The following is a 19,335-nucleotide window of genomic DNA, read 5'->3' on the forward strand; positions in this document are numbered from 1 at the left end:
CATCCAGCGTGCTTTACAATTCAGACTGCATATGCATGTGTGCATATGTGCGTATGTATGCGTATGCGTGTGTTTGTGTGTATATATGTATGTGTGGATGTGTGTATATATGTGTTTGTGTCTATATATGTGTGTATGTATATATTTGTATGTATATGCATGTATACCTGTGTGGTTGTATGTATTTGTATGTATATGTGAGTATGTATGTTATGTGGGTATAAGGATGTATATGTGCGCATGTGTGTATATATGTATATGAACATATATGTGTGTACATATGTGTGTGTGTGTCTGCCCACCCTGCTGTCAGCCCATGATTTTCTAGCTCCCTCCTCACACTCAAGGTTCCCTTTGCTTTCTTTTCTTTTCTTTCTTTTTAAAAAAAAAAAAAGATTTATGTATGTAAATACACTGTCACTGTCCTCAGACACACCAGAAGAGGGCATCAGATCCCATTACAGACGGTTGTGAGCCACCATGTGGTTGCTGGGAATTGAACTCAGGACCTCTGGAAGAGCAGTCAGTGCTCTTAACCTCTGAGCCATCTCTCCAGCCCTTTGCTTTCTTTAAACATAAAGCATCCATCATTGTCCATTTAACACAGTGCTTGGCTGTTTCTGACACCTGACCTATCTCGGACTCTGTTCCTGTGGGGAATTCCTTTTCTACTGTTCCATACATTGATCTGTTTAACTGAATAAAGGCATCGTGAGTTTTACACTGTAGGCCACTGTCTAAGTTAACGACTTTTTGCATTTTGAGAAGGGAGTCTCTCTACACACAGCCCTGGCTGCCATGGAAGTCTGTGTAAACCATGCTGGCCTCAGACTCAGAGATCTGCCTATGTCTGCCTCCTGAGTGCTGGGATTAAAGGCATGTGCCACAACAGCCACCATATTTTAATAATTAAAAATTTTAAGTACACATGTATGGATGACATAGTGTGGAGCTCTGCATTAGTTCTCTCCTGAAATCGGGTCACCAGGATTGGCAGCAAGGATCTTTAGCCTCCAAAGCACTTGCAGGCTCCATATTTTGAGGTATAGGGGATTTGAATCCATGCTTTACCCAGACTAGGCAGGTGCTGTTCCTCTGAGGTGTAGATCTAACCTGATGTTTGACTTTCCACTCAGTTCCTGCCATTTCCCTGAGTGGATGCTATTTCATTCCTCTTATTTATTTATTTATTTATTTATTTATTTATTTTTGAGACAGGGTTTCTCTATGTGGTCCTGTCTGTCCTGGACCTCTGTAGACCAGGCTGGCCTTGAACTCTGCCTCCCGAGTGCTGGGATTAAGGCATGTGCCACCAGTATCCTGCTGCAATTTCATTCTTTAGGTCTGAGCACAGTGCCCCGAGTAGGGACACCACATTTCCTGGTCCCATGATCTGCTGATGGGTGTCTAGAATGATGTCACACCCTGCTGGAGTGACCGGTGCTGTGGTAATCATGGCTGTGCCTCAATCCTTCAGGTTCATGCTCAGGAGTGGTGCAGCAGAATTTGTTCTTATAATGAGTATTGAACTAGGCCTTGGCTGATGTAGGCCAGCACTGAGCCACACAACCAGCCTTTACTTTGTGTGTGTGTGGGGGTGGGGGGGGTGGGAGGGGGATGGGTCAGTTCCTGAGATGTCCATGTTGTTGTTTGGACACTGGTTCAGACTCTGTCCTTATGCTGAACTGGTTGAGACCTGGAACTTTCTGCAGATTAGGGCTGGCCAGCCAGTGAGCCCTGGGAATTCACCTACTGTACCCAGCCAGGGTTAAAGATACACCATGGGGGTCAGGCTTTAATGCAGGTGATTGGGATCGAACCTGGGTCCTCTTGCTTGTTTGGCAAGCACTTTGCCTGGCTGAGCTGCCTCATCAACCTCTCCTTTATGTCTTGAAGCTGCTCAGCCTGCCTCAGCCTCCCGGCTGACAGGAAGGATGACCGAGTGTGAGCCGCTCTGACTGGGGTGAGGTGAGAACTCCATGCAGGTTGTATCTGCAGTCCCCCAGTGGGCAAGGACATGCGTCTTTTCATGTAATTATCGATTTATTTGTACATTTTTTGTTTGTTTTAAAGATTTATTTATTATATATAAGTATACTGGTCAGACACACCAGAAGAGGGCATCAGATCTCCTTACAGATGGCTGTGAGCCCCCATGTGGTTGCTGGGAATTGAACTCAGGACCTCTGGAAGAGCAATCGGTGCTCTTAACTGCTGAGCCATTTCTCCAGCCCCATCATCTGTTTTTAAAGGTGTGTTTTTGTTTTTTGGTTTGTGTGTATATATGTGTACATGCGTCTGCATGCAGTACCCATGGAGGCCAGAAGAGGGCGTGGGAGTCAGGAGCTGGAGTGAAAGGTAGCTGTGAGCCCCAATGCAGGTGCTGGGATCAGCAAAAGTCTTCACCACTGAGCCATCTCTCCAGCCCCGCTCTGTTCAGTGCATCTGAACATCACAGACGAGGTTCCTTAGAGCTTGGATGTTGGGTTTCCGAGCTTGCTGTATGCGTGGATCATTAACCCTCCTCCGCATTACTAACATGTCTCTTCCTTATGCTGACAGTTACTTTTTTTTTTTCTTTTTTTTTTTTTTTTTTTTTTTTTCGAGCTGGGGACCAACCCAGGGCCTTGCGCGCTAGGCAAGCGCCTTCCGCTGAGCTAAATCCCCAACCCTCCTTACTTTTTTGTTGTACAAAACTTTTTTTATTCTTGAGACGGGGTTTCTCTGTGTAACCTTGGCTGCCTTGAGACTCGCTCTGTAAACCAGGCTGGCCTTGAACTCAGATCAACCTGCCTCTGCCTCCCAAGTCCTGGTATTAGAGTGGGCACAACCATACCCTGGCTTGACTGATTTTTTTTTTTTTTTTTTTTTAAAGATTTATTTATTTATTATATATAAGTACATAGCTGTCTTCAGATACACCAGAAGAGGGCATTGATCTCTTTACAGATGAGCCACCATGTGGTTGCTGGGAATTGAACTCATGGACCTCTGGAAGAGCAGTGGTGGCTGAGCCATCTCTCCAGCCCTTGACTGATTTTTTAAAATGACATCTTTTGTTTGATTAATAACTTGAATGTGTCCAGGTGGTGGTGGCACACAGCTTTAATCCCAGCACTCAGAGGCGGAGGCAGGTGATCTCTTAATTTGAGGCCAGCCTGGTCTACAGAGTGAGTTCCAAGCCAGCTAGGACCACAAAGTAAGACCCTGTCTCGAAAGATGTGCTTGGTCAATTTTGAGTTGAAATAGAAAGAGAACTATTGATTGATTGGTGTGATTGATTGATTGGTGATTGATTGGTTGGCAGGTGGAGAGCTAGGATTCCCAGCATCGTTTGCCAAAAGGTCTCCTTTTTCTCCAGTGTACTCTTGAGTACCTTCGTGTGGAGTCAGGTGGCTGTGGGTGACTCCCTTGATTCAGGTCTGTGAGTGAACCTGGAGCTGGGAAGCCCAGTGGTCCTGTCCTCCGTCCCTTCCTTCAGGTGCTTGTCATGCTTGGCTGTCCATGGGCGCCGGGATCCCAGCTCCGGCAAGTGTGGTAAGGCCTCAGCCATCTGCTAGGCCTGCCTGCTGCTCTTCAGGTTTTCTATTTTTAGTTTCTGCATTTGCAAAGTACTTAAGTGTGGTTTTCTTCCTTTCCCCATATATATTATATGTTATATATTATATATCATACATCATATTAGATATTATGTATTATATAGCTGTTATGTGTCTGTTATATATTATATACTATATATTATATATATGCATAGGTACACACACACATATATATATAAATGAAATATATATATATTTATATATAATTATCTCCAATATATTCTGCCTGAGCTTTGTTGAGCTTCTTGGCTCTTTTCCTAAAGTCACTGTCATGATGGCAAAATACGAGCCAACCCAGCGGAGAGACTTTGAAGTTGCAGGCCTTTGGGGTGGAGGTAACTTGGAAAAGTGCAGGATGGGTCCAGATGGAGGATGGAGGGGGCAGTTCAAGCTGGCCACGTGAGCAGTGGGATCCGAGCTGAGCTGCAGCCCCTGGGATGCCTGGGAGACCTCCGCCTATTGTTCCGTCCACATACCAGACCATCAGGGGGCCTGCAGCCTTGTATTAATGGATTCTTGTCATGGGGTCTAAATGGGGGTGCTGTATCCTCTTGTGCTCTGGTGAGTTTGAGGGTCTTCATTCTTTTCTAAGGTGAAACTTTAAAAACAATTTCCGACAGGGTCTTGCTATGTAGTCAAGGCTACCCTAGAACTCACTGGACAGACCACCCTGCCTCTTGAGTGAACACTGATTAGAAATTGAGCCATGGTAGTGTGCAGGGCTTTGGAAACACAATCTATTGATGGGTCCTGGGAGCTAATTAAAAACCAGGACTAGGGGTTGGGGATTTAGCTCAGTGGTAGGTGCTTGCCTAGGAAGCGCAAGGTTCAGTCCCCAGCTCCAGGAAAAAAAACAAAAAAACAAAAAAAACAGGACTAGCCAATTTGATTCTCTTGTGACGGTAATTAGGGTTTTTTTTTTTTTTTTTTTTTTGTTTTGTTTTGTTTTTTTTCATTTTTTTTTTTTAAAGATGGCATCTCTCTGCGTAGCTCTGTCCTGGAACTCACTCTGTAGAAGAGGCTGACCCAGAGATCTGTTTGCCTCTACCTCTGAAGTGCGGGGATTAAAGGGGTGTGCCACGTGACAAGCTTGGATATATTTATTGTGTTTTGCTTGAAGGCTGTCTGTGTGTGATTTACATGCAGTGTCTACAGAGGCCAGAAGATGACACTGAAGTTACAGATGGTTGTGACTAGATGCCTGTGCGTGCTGGGACTCAAACCTGGGTCTTCAGTGAAAGTAGCCAGTACTCTTAACTGCTGTACTATCTCTCTCCAACCTCTACTGTTGAATTTTCACTGACAGTTTCTGTTTATTTCTGTAAGCATATTTTCCTTTGAATCTTGTCAAGGAGCCGCTTGACATTACAGGGTAAACTGAGGCAGGCAGAGGGTAGCATTGGCGACTGGGGCCAAAAGCTGATGACTTCTGGCAATTTAGCTCCTTCTTGTTATTAGGAGTCGATAGGTGTTTAGTTTTTGGCAATTAACTCCTGCTGATAGCAGCAAAGGAAGAGAAACTTAGTTACTTGGGTTCTCTGACTCGGGGACCTCTCATTGGCCAGATGAGAGGCTCAGAGTTTGTTAACCAGAGAAAAGAAAAGAAAGACAGAGCTTTATTGCTGGTCTTAGTTTTTATTCTTTCTCAGGATAATTATCACACGGTTTTCTTTCTTTCTTTCTTTCTTTTTTTTTTTGGTTCTTTTTTTTGGAGCTGGGGACCGAACCCAGGGCCTTGCGCTTCCTAGGCAAGCGCTCTACCACTGAGCTAAATCCCCAACCCCATCACACGGTTTTCTAAGCGTCCTTACACTTCATAAGTTCATAGTAAGTTTAAGGCATAAGGAATTACAGCAGAATTGTTTACATGTCTTTCCACTAGGACTAGAGGTATGGGAGAGGTGGGGAAGGGAGTAACATTTGAAATGTAAATACATAAAATACCAAAGAAAAATAAAAAGACTAGGACCTGACTAATATTCACGATCTGTTGTTTCTAGTTCCATAGTTTCATTGTAAGTTTAAAGCAATAATTGTTAGCACGGCTTCGTCATGAGATGGCTTCTTATTTTGAAGTCTTGTATAGACAGACTAGTCTATCACGTGTTCTGTCCTTGGACCTATGATACACTGCCCAATTCCAGTTTATGAGTGTAGTTACCAGAGAGTGGTGGCTTCATTCCTTACCTAGAAAGAATGTCTTCCTCCATCATAAGTTTGTTCCAAACTTGCTTTGCTTTTTTAGTTCAATTGGCCCAGGACACCTGAAGGCTTAAAGAGTTCTATTTGCAGCTTTTATTCTAGAGAGGGCTTGAAATTATTTGTATCAGTTTAGGAGTCCCATAAAATCATTATCAGGGATTATGAAGTCAATTTTTCTACACCAGAGTACATCTTCATGTTGAGCTGCAGAAAATCTGATGGGCTGATGCTCCAGAGTGGTTAGTCTATGTGACGGTGTCAGGGAAGCGTATCAGCACTGAGCAGCAGTCCTGGAATGAAGTCTATGAGGATCCTGTATCTCACCTAATGCATCCACGCAAAATGGTGGGGCCATCTCTGAAAGACTCACTCCCTTGCCATAACCTTTCCCAGATGGCTTCTGACAGAATCTTTTTTTTTTTTTTTTTTCTTTTTTTTTTTTTTTGGAGCTGGGGACCGAACCCAGGGGGCCTTGCGCACTAGGCAAGCGCTCTACCACTGAGCTAAATCCCCAACCCCTCAAAGTAGTTCTAGTAGCTGCTTTCAAAGTCTAGAATGGGGAGGGGAGGTTTGGTGGGAAGGGAGGGAGTGGGGAGTTGAGACATCCTCTTGGGGTCAGAGGAGGAAGACTGGATGAGGAACTGTCAGTGGGAGGACTGGGAGGGGAACAGCAACTAGAGTGTAAAAAAAGATTAAATAATAATGATGATAATGATGATGTCGATGTCTAGGATGTTGCCAGGGGTGGTGGCGCATGCCTTTAATCCCAGCATTCAGGAGGCAAAGGCAGGTGGATCTCTGAGAGTTTGAGTCCAGTCAGGGCTGCAAAGTAATACCATGTGAGGGCCTCTGCCTGCTGTCCTAATTTCTCAGGGGTTTGAGACAGGAGATCAGTTATGTCCAGGAAGGCAGCCTGGGCAGCACATAGGTATCTAAAAGCACCCCCTTCTGATCTCCACTCACGGTGGTGTACATACACAGACACATGTATAACCTAGGAGGACTGTATCCCAAGGATCCTAACACATCACAGAAATTCTGCCAAGGATTCTTGTTTACATGTGGGCATTTAGGCCTGGGTGATGGATGGCTCAGTGGGTGAAAACACTGCTGACTCAAGTTCAATTCCTGCACCCACAAAACAGCCAGATATGACCATGCGCCCCTTTACGTACCCGAGTACTGCTGAGGGGAGGGCAGAGCTGCCTGAAGCTCATGGGTCAGGAGAAGCCAGACTGTGCCCCAGCAAGGGGAAGATAGAAACAGACTCAGGATGTTAACTCCTAACCTCCATGTGTGCTGTGGGACATGCAGGCACCCCCCCCATACAGATGTGCATACACACATGTACTCACATGTACATATACATACACATGCACACACACCTTTAATTTCGTTTAAGTCGACTTAAAAATCAATCCTCTGTGATGGCTGACAGCTAACACTCAAGTTTCTAGGCTGATTGAATCCTTTTTCTTTTCTTTTTTGAGACAGGGTTTCTCTGTGTAGCCCTGGCTGTCCTGGAACCCACTGTGTAGACCAGGCAGGCCTTGAACTCACAGAGATCCACCTGCCTCTGCCTGCTGAGTGCTGGGATTAAAGGTGTGGACCACTATGGTTTGCCTTCTTTTTTTTCTTTTTTTCAGAGCTGGGGACCAAACCCAGGGCCTTGCGTTTGCTAGGCAAGCGCTCTACCACTGAGCTAAATCCCCAACCCCCCCCTCTTTTTTTATTTATTTATTTTAGATGAGTACACTGTAGCTGTCTTCAGACACACCAGAAGAGGGCACCAGATCCCACTACAGATGGTTGTGAGCCACCATGTGGTTGCTGGGAATTGAACTCAGGACCTCTGGAAGAGCAGTCAGTGCTCTTAACCGCTGAGCCATCTCTCCAGCCCCGCCTTCTCTTCTTCTAAGATTTCCCCCCCTTTTTAATTTTTAAGTTCCAAAGACATTCTGAATTTGTTACGTTTATTTCGATGTTTTTGCGTGTGAGAGTGTTCTGGTGCCTGTGGAAGCAAAAAGAGAGCAGTGGGTGCGCTGGACTTGGAGGTAACAGGAATTTGTGAGCAGTCATGTGGGTGTGGGGATCATGTGGGTGTGGGGAACTTGGTCCTATGTAAGAGCAGCAAGTATTCTTAGCCCCTGAACCACCTTTGTCTGCGTGTATGCCCGTAGGCCAAAAGACACCAGATCTCATTACACATGCCTGTGAGCCACCATGTGGGTCCTGGGGGTTGAACTCAGGACCTTCGGAAGAGCAGAGGGTGCTCTTAACCACTGAGCCATCTCTCCAGCTCCCTTCCCCAAGATGTGTCTTAACTGTGCTCACAGTGGCTCACTGGGTCTTTCCTCAGACAAATGGCAAGTTCCCCCCATTACTAGTTACTCCGGGGTGGCTTTATTTGGTTGGACTTTAAAGTTGTCATTTTTTAGGGGTGTTGTAAGGACAGGCTCCCCCTGACCATGTCAAGACTTAGGACAGCCCCACATTTCTGTGTGCAGGGCTGAGGCTGTCTGCTCTCACCCAGGTCTCAGCAGAGTTGTCTTCTCTCTGGCAACCGCAGTCCAGACTCTGAAGCCAGGTCTGCTGGGAGCCTGGCTGGCTGGGGGCATGCGTGCTGCCGTCTCAGTCCTAGGGCTCCTGGTTTCTCATGATTGGGAAACCAGTATGTGTTTATCCACATAGCAGTTTTAGACATTTATACGTACTTTTTAAACACAGGAGTGTATGTATGTACACCTGCATGCTAGAAAATGAACTTAGGAAGAACGGCCAATGTTTTTAGCTGCTGAGCAGTCTCACCAGCACTAGAAATTAAGCTTCGTGTGTGCGTGTGTGTGTGTGCGCGCGCGTGCGCACACACATACTCATGTATGCATGCGAGTGCAAGGACATGGGTGTGGCACCCCCTGGAGCTGTAGTTGTGAGGGGCCGATGTGGGACTGCTTAGAGAGGTCTCTGTGTCTTGGTGGGTAGAGAGAGGACTTATAATTTGGTGATGGGCAGGTCATGTGAAGGTGAGGACACAGACTTGGTTATATTTCCATCCTTCCATCCTTCGTGCTAGGTTTCAGAGCAGACCTGGTTCCTAGGCCACGCTCTAGCTGTGTGGTCCTGAGCCACACTGTGTCTCCCACATGGGCATGGCTCCAGAGGCAGAGGAACTGGTGTCCGTGGCTGGTGTGCTGGTAGGCAGTCGTCCCGCTCTGTTCCGTGGACACTTCCTTCACTCCTTGCGGGCACAGCACCCCTGTGCACCGTGCACTTGCTCGGACCTGTTTTGCTTGCATTCCTGCCCTCCTGTTGTCTTGTGGCCTCCAGGAGGCTCGTGGATCAAAATGCTCGGTGCCGCTGTTGCCAGAGGCCAGCACTAGGCTTCAGTCACATGGTCTACCAAACGGGAAGCGGCTGACCAGGGGAGACCAGACCAGATCTTACTGTTCTTGAGACAGGGTCTTGTTCCGTAGCTCAGGCTGGCCTAAAAATCATGCTCTCTCTGTCCAGAGTGCCAAGCTTGTCACATTTCCTTCCAAACTGTTTTCTACATGTATGGGCGGACGGACGGACACACACACACACACACACACACACACACACACACACACACACACACACACACTTTTAAGACAGGGCCTTACTATGTTGCCTTTGTTGGCCTGGAAGTTGCCATGTAGACCAGGCTGGCCTTGTTAGAGCTGCCTCAGCCTAACGGTGCTAAAGTTGCTGCCACCGTGTTCCAAGTGTCAACACTAGAGCCCTCCTGACCGTGTGACATTCTTACCTAAGTTGCCACTGCTAGGACTCACACACACTCACACACCCTCTTGGCAGGAGAATGACCCTAAGGCTTCTGAGCCCCACTATGTTAAAGGTCAAGGCATCACAGGCTGCAGTGGTCTTTTCTTTGTGGCCATTTAATGTTACACCTGACAGGGGTGTTCTGGCTTCTGTACCAGCCTGCTCTTCGGCCCTCTTGGCTGGCACTGTCTAGCCTGCCACACAGCACTTGGGATGTTTTGCCATCACGTCGGGACAGAGGCCTAGGTGCCAGCCTTGGGCCCTCTGCTGAGCTGTGTGGCCACCTCCATATGTAGTGTTGATTGTCATATCCAGTGTTCAGGACAACTTCCGACTTGACTCCAAGAGTTCCACTTTGGTTTGTGGGAACACCCAGGGTCTGTCAGCTTCAGTATCACAGAATTAATGTCCTGCAAAGGTGGAAAGGACCTTGGATTCTCAGGGTACGGTGGGGAGACTGAAGGCAAACCCAGGCAGGTCTGAGTTGCCTCTCCTGGTGGCAGCTAGGCCGTGTAGCTATTCTCTATCTGTAGATGTCAGCCGACTGGTTTCCTCTCCCGCTGCGAGCCTGACGTTAGGGGCTGTCCTTCCCAAAGAGATGTCACTGCCAGAGTGAGTCAGAAATGGACACGGTGGTGAGGTGCTGAGCTGCAGGCCTGGGGGAGAGAGCACTGGGCACACAGATGTATTGTGTATACATACATGGAGGGGGAAAGGCTGTTTTTTAAAGGGGGCACTTTCAGAGGACCCAGACCTGGTTCCTGGCACCTACATGATAGTTCACAACCACCTATGAGAGTTCCAGAGAGTTTGACATTGGTCCTCCGGCACGTGTGGCATCAGACAGACATGCACACCCCCACACATAAAACAAGGACTAGAAACTCCCATATTAGCCCCCGGCTCTGACAAACGGCAGCGCTGTCAACAGGGCTGGCCTAGTGAGCTGTAAGCAGAGGGCCAGAGGCTCACAGGGGTCTATTCTGAGCCCTAGGAACACGATCCTGCCCTTCCCCACCACCCTTTCCCCTTATGGGTCAGTAACTCACCGTAAGGAGGTCTGTGCTGGCCGGCTCTAGAGGAACTTCAGCTAACAGCCTGCTGCCCAGGTCCCCAGAGCTCCGCTGTCCCGCACATAGAGAGGTGTGACCATTTTTATCTAGAGGACGGCCACATCATGGCAGTCTGAACAGAACACACCAGGCTTGGGGTGAAGTGTTACAGCTCGGCCATGACAGGTGAGATGGCAGCACACAGGAGCTTTGAAGACTCTGCTAACGGACTTCTGAGAAAACCGAGAAACCTTCCACTGAGTGACTGCATTTCCCCAGGCCCCACCCCCTGACGGCCCCCAGAACTCGAGGACATTTTGGCCTGTGCCGAGGCTGCTGGGGATGCTCCAAGGGCACTGCAGACAGGCATGCGACCTGAGTGGACTCCGGGTGCTGGAAAGGTTTCCCTCCCAGACTCAGACTAACTCTGCCCAGAACTGAAATGACCACTTCCAAGCACTCCTGGCCCTTAAAGTCACTTACCGTGGAGACACCCATGTCTCTCCAGCATCCCTGAGGCTGAGTGTGGTTCTCCCCCCACCTGTCTCCTATTGCCCCTGGGGCTGAGGAAGAGGCTCCCCTCAGCACTGAGCACGGGATTCCATATCCGGTTTCTGTCACATGTGGCCAGAGCTCTGCAGATGACAACCCTGGGGACAGAGGAGCCCAACAGTGCCTGGTGGTGAGCTCAGCTCTGCACCAACCACCAAAAGTGAAGTCAGGACCAAAGCTAGAAAAAGGAATCATTTATTAGAGACAAAACCAACCCTTCAAACCCTTCGGCAGAGTTTGAGGAGGACAGAGGAACCAACAGCATGGCGGCACGCTGCTCCGTTGACACGCTGGGCTCAGGCTGTGCACTCTGCCGTCTCACCGCACAGGCAGCAGCAGCTTACCAGTCTGAGAGGAAGATGAGGTCACACCAGACTCTGCACGGCCCACGGACAGCGCGGGGCCAGGTTCTGAAGCCACAGTAGCAGCCTGCTCTGTCTCCAGCTCCTGGACTTCAGCTCCATTTGCAGAGGCAACTGACATCTGTCCCCAAAGCCCAGCTGTCACCACAGGTAAGCTGAGACTGTAATCACAACAGCAAGGACAGCATTGCGCTGCTTTTCTGTTTTTTTTTTTTTTTTTTTTTCCTAAGGGTCTGAGGGCATGGAAAATACAGCGCACCAATGAAACAAAATGTCAAAAAAAATACAAAAAAATATAAAATAGAAAAATGTATTTACAGGTAGTCTGTTACTATGATCAGAAAGCACAAAGACTGCTATAATACATGCACTGGTTCAAGAGGCGGTTACTAAAAACTGCGAGGAAGAAGCCTGTAAAAAGAAAAGGGTCAAAAAGTTCAAACTTTTCATCCCTAATTTTGCTACACTGATCAAAAGAAGGAGCCCCCACAGCCCACGAGTATCAGTTCAACGCGCCCACAGCTTACAACTGCACGTGACTCACACAGGAGACGGCAGCTTATGCGAGGAAGCCACGGTAAACTGTTCTACATGCTCAAATGACAGCAAGCCCGTCTGCTACACGGCATGATCTTAGCAGGTTTAGTGGCTGTTTACTCATAGGTATCTATGTGCACGTATATATATATATGTACGTATGTATAAAACCGTGTCCTGCTCACTGCCAACACGGTTGGACACAGTCATTACAACAAATTCTTATGTGTACGTTGTAAGAAGTCATTCAATGTCTGTGGATTTAATAAGTCACTTCACACCACAGAAAATATTTAATAAATCCAAAAGAAAAAAAGAAAAAGAAAAGAATAGGGCAGACGAGACGTTCGGCCCTAGGTCTCTGAAGTGGAGCCCCCGAGGAAACTGGCCCCAAAGTTTTGGGGTTCACTGATTTTTCGACCGTTTAGTGTTCAAAGTTCTAGAACAACTCCTTGCTTTTTGTAGTTTTTAAATAAGTCAACTTCTCCCCACAAGTTAACAGTCTGGTGCAGATCCATGAAGACAGGAGAAGGAGCACCGGAGGGCCTGCCCCTTCTCAAGGGTCCACTCTCCCAGAGCACAGAAGAGAAGGCTCCCTCGGCAGGGCTCCAGCACCCTCTGGGAATGCTCCCCTCAGACGCAGACTGCAGCCACACCGCAGTTCTGTGAGCAGGCGTGCCTCTTGAGTCCAGGCCAGCTTGTAGAGAGAACAAAACCACGCGGTGAGAGAACAGGGCGGAGCCGGCGCTCGGGTCCCTTCTTACACCGCCCATCATACTTCCAGGAAGCGGGAGCTGCTGGACTTGGAGTGGAATGGCTCAGACCACATCCTTCGTAAGTCACCCTGCGGACAGAAAGGACAGCGCTGAGGCCCAGGTTCACCAACCTTGTTCACCACGGATGCCCAGGCTCTCGTCTCTGGGGCCTCAAGGAGTTGAGGGACAGCAGTCACATACTGCCTCAATAGTACATACTTACTCAGGTTTATTTTTAAGTATATGAGTATTTTGCTTGTATGTATGTATGTATGTATGTATGTATGTATGTATGTATGTATGTATGTATAGCACGTGTGTGCCTGGTGCCCATGGAGTTCTGAAGGTGGCGTTGGGTCCCTGGAACTGGAGTTTCATACACATGGTTGTGACTGCCACACTGGTACTGTGAACCAAGAACAGCTGAACCACTGAGCCGCATTTCCAGCACCAACGTTAAACACTTAATTCATCCCAAAAATGTCACAACAAAGGCAGCAACAGGGCCTGCTGTCTTCTGTGTGGCATTTGGGAGCTAGAGACCAAATCCAGGGCCCCACAAACTTCAGCTTCAGCCCTTTAGGCTTTTGCTTCTATACAGGGGCTTGCTAAGTTGCCCATGCCGGCCTGAACTCAAAATTCTCCTGACTCAGTTCTGAGTGGGCTTTGGCTGTAGGGCACTGCTGTGATCAAAGCAAGAACTGTGGGCAGCACACACCCACTCTTGGTCTGTGAGGATGGAATGGCGGAACTGTTAGCCCTTCCTGTCAATGGCTCTACTCAAAGTCCACTGCTTGCCCAGCTCTCACCTTTAAGTAGGCCATGGTGAGGAGCGGCAATAAGGTGAATGGCACCAAGTAGAGGAGGGCTGGCTGGGCGGCCCGGTGGATGCGAGACGCCACAGTTGCGGTGAGCAGACCTAGGAGAGAGACACTGATGAGCATGGACACAGCTCAGGGGTAGAACTATCAACTCGGAAAGCCACCTCACTCCTGTAAAGGCCCTGGGCTCGAGCCTGGCTCCTGAGGTGGTAACAGCCTTGCCGAGCGTCCTGCCTCTCAGCCTCTTTGCCTGCCTATGGGTGACAGCACTTTCTGGCCCCTCACAGGGTTTACAGACTGACAGGATCTCCCTCCCGTGCGTGCAGGTTAGTGAGGGCAGGCTGTTTTCCAAACCTACTCTGAGCAGCAGGAGAGGAGGAGAGCAGTGTGCAGGACAGAGAGAGAGGGGTGCTGTGTGCACGCTGTGTTTCTGCCCTAGTCCAACTGTGTCTCCCTGTTTGCGGTTTGTGAGCTGGCTCTGAAGTCACAGGTGACGTATGCATCGGAAGCAAAATGCAGAGGATGGTTTATCCGGTGGCTACAGCCTTGGCCTCCAGTGTGTGCAGGCCTGAGAACTAGCCATGCTGTACATTATTCCTCAGAGATGGGCGTTCGACACATGGAGCACACAGCACTGCAAGGCTCCTTCTGGTTATCTGGACGGCAGACAGTCAGGTTCTGGTGACAAGCCCTGGAGGGGAGAGTGAGGCTGGCCACCCTCCTGCTGGTCCTCCTTACCTACAAAGTACCCGATGAGGGTACAGTGGAAGTAGGAGACCCTCTGCATGCGCCCAGAGATGTTTGCCGGGCCAGGGGCCCCACAGGAGTCGCCACTGGCTTGTTTCTTGTAGTTGTCGTAGCGAAGAACAAAGCATAACAGGAGGCCGGGCATCACAATGTCCCCGATGCCCAACATAGAGAAGTGACTGCCCGTGGAGCTGGAACACAATGCCACATGTTAGGACACTGCAGCCTACAATCTCTGAGGTGTGTTCTGTGCACTGGGTAAAGGCTATCCTTGTGATACTCAAATGCTGGCTTCTCTGCCCTTGTATCTTATTTCAATCTGGACATAGAACTGTAATGCTTAGGTCAAGGATCTCCTGTCGAAAGTTTGTGTAAACAATTCTTACCATTTATTTTCTGCCTTGTCAATAAATGCCGATCAACCAATGGCTGGGCAGAAGACAGAACAGGGTGAAACCTTCTGCCAGCCATGGAGAGGAGAGGGTCCGAGAAGATACCACGAGGGAAAAAACATCCGAAGCCCTAGGAGCCAGGTCAGTAACACTATGCAAGTATCATGGGATGGGGCCAGGAGGTCAGATTACCACAGGGGACAATGTAAGTCATTTATCTGCCTTGTATTCAGGTGCAGCTTAAAATGAATCGGATTCTCTGTGTGGTTGATTACTAGGGACTAGCAAAGGTAAAGGAATACAGCTTCCAGATTAATTCACTGGTTCCACTTATATCGAAATAATTCGTTTTACAATAAAAGGACTCTAGTTGTTTGTTTCTTTTGGTTTGACACAGGGTCTCACTGTAGCCCTGGCTAACCTGGAACTAACTATACCCACCAGGCCACTTGAACTTATAAAGACCTACTTGCTTCTGCTTCTCTCTCAAGTCCTAGGATGAAGGTGCGTGCCACCACGCTGCCCCTGCTCTTTGCTTTTTGTTTGTTTTTCTGAGATAGGGTCTTGCTATGGGGCCAAGGCTGCTCACAAAGTCAGATCCTCCTTAGCCTCCTGAGTGCTGCGTGCCTCTACAGCAGGCAGGCTCCACACTAGCTTTTGAAGGTGCAAAGATCTCAGAGCACTGGCCTCAGGAATCTCCAAGGTGGCTGCTGCTTCTGGGGAGTGCTCAGTGTTTGCTGGGTGATCCACACATAGGCCCCTCTTACGGTAGTGTCACCACCTGTGACACCTTCACCCCTGAAAGTACAAATAAGACCTATCACCATGTTGCAGAAGGATGCTCCCCCAGTGCCAATCGCTCCCCACACTTGGGGAGATTAAAGAGGGAAGAATAAACAGCATGAGGCGGACCCTGGCTAACGTCCATGCCAAGCGTTGGCCATGAGAGAGGACGTCACTAGCTATATACATGGAAGACTTGTTCCGTCCACATACACTGTCACCCTGCAGTCTCTCTTGGCTCCTGGGCCTAAGGTACACTCTGAACACTTTATACAGACAGGAGACTGCCAGTCTGGCTACTTAGGCAACCGGGGGATTACACAGAAAGGTACCCCATGCTGTCACTTAAGTATACAAGTGTCCTCTCCATAGCTGCTTCCCCGTCGCCCTGCGCACAGGGCCTTGACAGTTGTGCTCCTGCACCCATCTGGTTTTGCTCTGGTGTCTTGTGTTCTAGGACTGGGGCTAACTGTTGGTTCTAAGTCAGGATGTCTCTTTGGTTATGAGAACGGAGTCAGACACTTACACCCCAGCAGTCTAAACTCTCTCTAGCAGGCCTCATTTTGCACTGCTTACCCTCTGGTAAACATTCTTTTGGCTAAGCCCCACTTGTGACTTAATGTCTCCTAAGCAACTCTTCTAGGAAATCCTTTAAAGTGTCAACTCTGTCACTCTGTGTTTCTTCTACATCAGACTGAAGTGCACACTGGCTTTGCCAAGATTACTTCACTGAGATTGCTACCATGAAAACGTTTTTTACAAATGTCTCAGGAAAAAAAAAAATCCAGATTCTGTTCATTTCAGCCAACTGCAAAAAGCAGAAACTGTTGGCACACGGCTGCCGTGTGATAACATTAAGCACACCTGCAGACGGTGAGGAGGACAGCAGCTGACACAATGTCTCGGATGCTCACCGGCAAGGCCAGGGTGAGAGGAGCAGCATCACAACTCACATGTGACACCACACACGGAAAAGCACAGAGTAGCACCAAGTCTACAGCCGTGACAGGGGAACCTTGTCCCACCGCTCAGGCGGGCAGGGAGGGGGACCAGCGTCTGACCTATGAGGTCACCAAGTGGCACAGAGGGAACGAGGTGCTCTCAAGCCTTAGGTGCTGGGCCTGGCCTCCCAGTGCTTGTTCACGTGTGATAGGGCAGCAGCAGCACTAGCAGCAGGGGCCTACGTCACTGCCACCCTTCTACCCCTGAGGGCTCCTAGTCGAGAAGGAGCTACTGAGGCTGGGGCCTGCTGTGTGCTGTAGGTCTGGAGTCTGGCTTTAGACGCACTCAGCTTAGGTGGCTGAGACGATAAGGACACGGTGGCCCACAGTCCTGACGCCACTGTGAGGATAACCCAAATCCCAGTAGAGCACTGCATTTCCGCAGCCCCCTCCCAGTGCTGGTGGGACATGAAAATGCTGAGCTTGGTCCTCACCACACACCAGACAGTTCTCTCTACTGGAACAGACTGGGGAGACCCTAAGGTTGGGCTTCTCAACCAGACTAATCTGTGACCCTTTAGTACAGCTCATGTTTTGGTGACCCCCAACCATAAGATTATCTTCATTGCTACTTCACAACAGTAACTTTGCTACTGTTATGAATCATAATGTAAATCTGTTTTCTGATGGTCTTAGGTGACCCCTGTGAAATGGTTATTCGATGCCCACAAGGGGTTGAAAACCACTGACCTAAACGTAGATGATATTTCTGGAGACAGGGTTTCTCTGTGTAGCCCTGGCTGGCCTCAAACTCAAGAGATCTGCCTGTCTCTGCCTGCCCAGTACTGAGATAACTCCAACAGCTCTAGAACACACATTCTCGGGAGTCTGTGACAGTTTAGGAAAAGACAACTGTGTCACATTTCAGGTGAGAAAGCAAAAGCAAGTCTTAGAGACCCCTGGAATAATTCCTTTACCAGGTTATGTGGGGACAGAACCAGAGGTGAGCAGCAGGAGTCTGTAGACTCAGTCTGTGTCCTGGTTTTGGTAAGAAATGCCCCACAGGCTGGTGTGCTTGAATTTCTAGCCCCCAACTGGTGGCTGTTTTCCAAAACTGTAAAGCCATTAGGAGGTGAGGCTACAGGGAGGAGTCCCTCTGGGGCGATGGTGGTGGGGTACTGAGGGACTCCTGACTCCTGAGATCCAGCCATGCCCCGTTTCCACCACTAGAGATGAAGGCCCAGCCATCACCACACACAGCTACCTTGCAAGGGTGGACCACAGTCCCTTAAGTCATGAGCAGGATAAGCCCGTCGTCTTCTAGTGCTTCTGTGGGGATTCTGTTCCTGGGACAGGAAGATAACTAATGCACTGTTCAAACACACAGAGTCTGGGGTATCCGTGGTCAATGGAGAATACAACATTTCAGAGCTCTCTGGACACAGCAAGCACAGATCTAATGTCACTTACAGCCATTAGTGCTTCCATTTAAACTCTCACAAAACTTTTAGACATCAAAGTCATAAGTAAACCAGCAGATGAGAGAGAGAGAGAGAGAGAGAGAGAGAGAGAGAGAGAGACTGACTGACTGAAGTAGCAGACCAAATTAATCAAAGTGGAGAGAAGTAAGAGGGGAGCTCACAATCAGTGGATCCTTTGGAACCTCCTGTTCCGCACACTGGAAAGTGAAGGTGGTGTGGATAAATCCTGATATATACACCATCAGCCAAACTTAAACTGAGGCTGAGCCACTCAGCAGATCTACAGTATCATCAAGATAAGGCTGGAGCGAGGGAGTGCAGGACTGCACACACTCATGCAGGCAGGCACGCTCGCACGCCTGCGGACTCCTGAGACCATCCCCACAGTACACTACTCCACAGACAGAAAGGACACTGCCAAGCTCACCACGCCAAACCAGCATTACCGCCCCAGTGCTAAACCAGGCAAGAACTTCCCAACCACAAAGCTGCAGACCATCCTCCCTGTGCCGCCGGCAGAGGACTTGCTTGCCAATGACCATTACTCAACTGAACTCAACAGCACACTACAGACCTGCTCCACAGCCAGGCTGGTTCATTCCCATCAACTCACGGTATGTATTTCTCTCTCCCCCCACCTTGTCTCTTATCATCTATCTATCTCCCTCCCTCCCTCCCTCCCTTTATTTGATATGGTGCTTAAAGCCACAAAGCAACGGAAAAACAAAAAACAAAAAAACAAACAAACAAACAAAAAAAAAAACAAAAGAAAGAACAAAACAAACCCCCATCTCACTGTGTGGCCGGGCCGGCCTGGCCAGCAGTCCTCGTTCTACCAACAGTGATCACATGAGACAAACATCCTAGTCGCACTACTCTTCTCCCACCCCAGAAAGTGCTGGCCTAATAGAGCCCTGGGAACTACAAACAAAAGCAAGGTTTAAGTCTAGAAATGAACTCAAGCATGAATCTGAGGAGACCTCTAGGATGAATTCACTAGGAAATTAAAGAGCAACACTCTGAAGATGGCTGTGCTGCAAAAAATGACCCACAGAGCCCACAATCAACATCAAAATTCTGGTTTCATTCTTAGTAGAAACAGAAAAGTACTAAGTAGAATACACATGGAAGCACAAAAGGCCCTCAATAGCCAAAGCGATTCTAGTGCCACCAGTGAGGCTAGACATTACTCAATTTCAAACTATGTTAGAGGCACAGTGCACAAGCCAATGAACAGACTCTGCACATGAAGTCCCATATCAGATTCTTTTGGTTTTATGGTACTGGAGGTGGAATCAGGCTAAGCG

The 19,335-nt window shown here is 48.6% G+C and overlaps 1 protein-coding gene across 1 annotated transcript in view; it reads right to left on the minus strand.

Annotated features, from left to right (window-relative positions):
• Positions 1-11,388: 11,388 nt before the first annotated feature.
• Positions 11,389-19,335, minus strand: part of Sppl3 (signal peptide peptidase like 3) — an 82,967-nt gene continuing 75,020 nt past the window's right edge. Inside the window, exons 9-11 of the mRNA XM_032887272.1 lie at positions 14,423-14,622; positions 13,673-13,782; positions 11,389-12,952 (exon numbers count right to left, since the gene is read on the minus strand). Coding sequence (XP_032743163.1) covers positions 12,881-12,952; positions 13,673-13,782; positions 14,423-14,622 — 382 coding nt within the window. The 3' untranslated portion in view covers positions 11,389-12,880. The remainder of the gene's footprint in view (positions 12,953-13,672; positions 13,783-14,422; positions 14,623-19,335) is intronic.

This window comes from Rattus rattus, chromosome 16 (genome assembly GCF_011064425.1).
Source record: "Rattus rattus isolate New Zealand chromosome 16, Rrattus_CSIRO_v1, whole genome shotgun sequence".
Taxonomy (NCBI): Eukaryota; Metazoa; Chordata; class Mammalia; order Rodentia; family Muridae; genus Rattus; species Rattus rattus.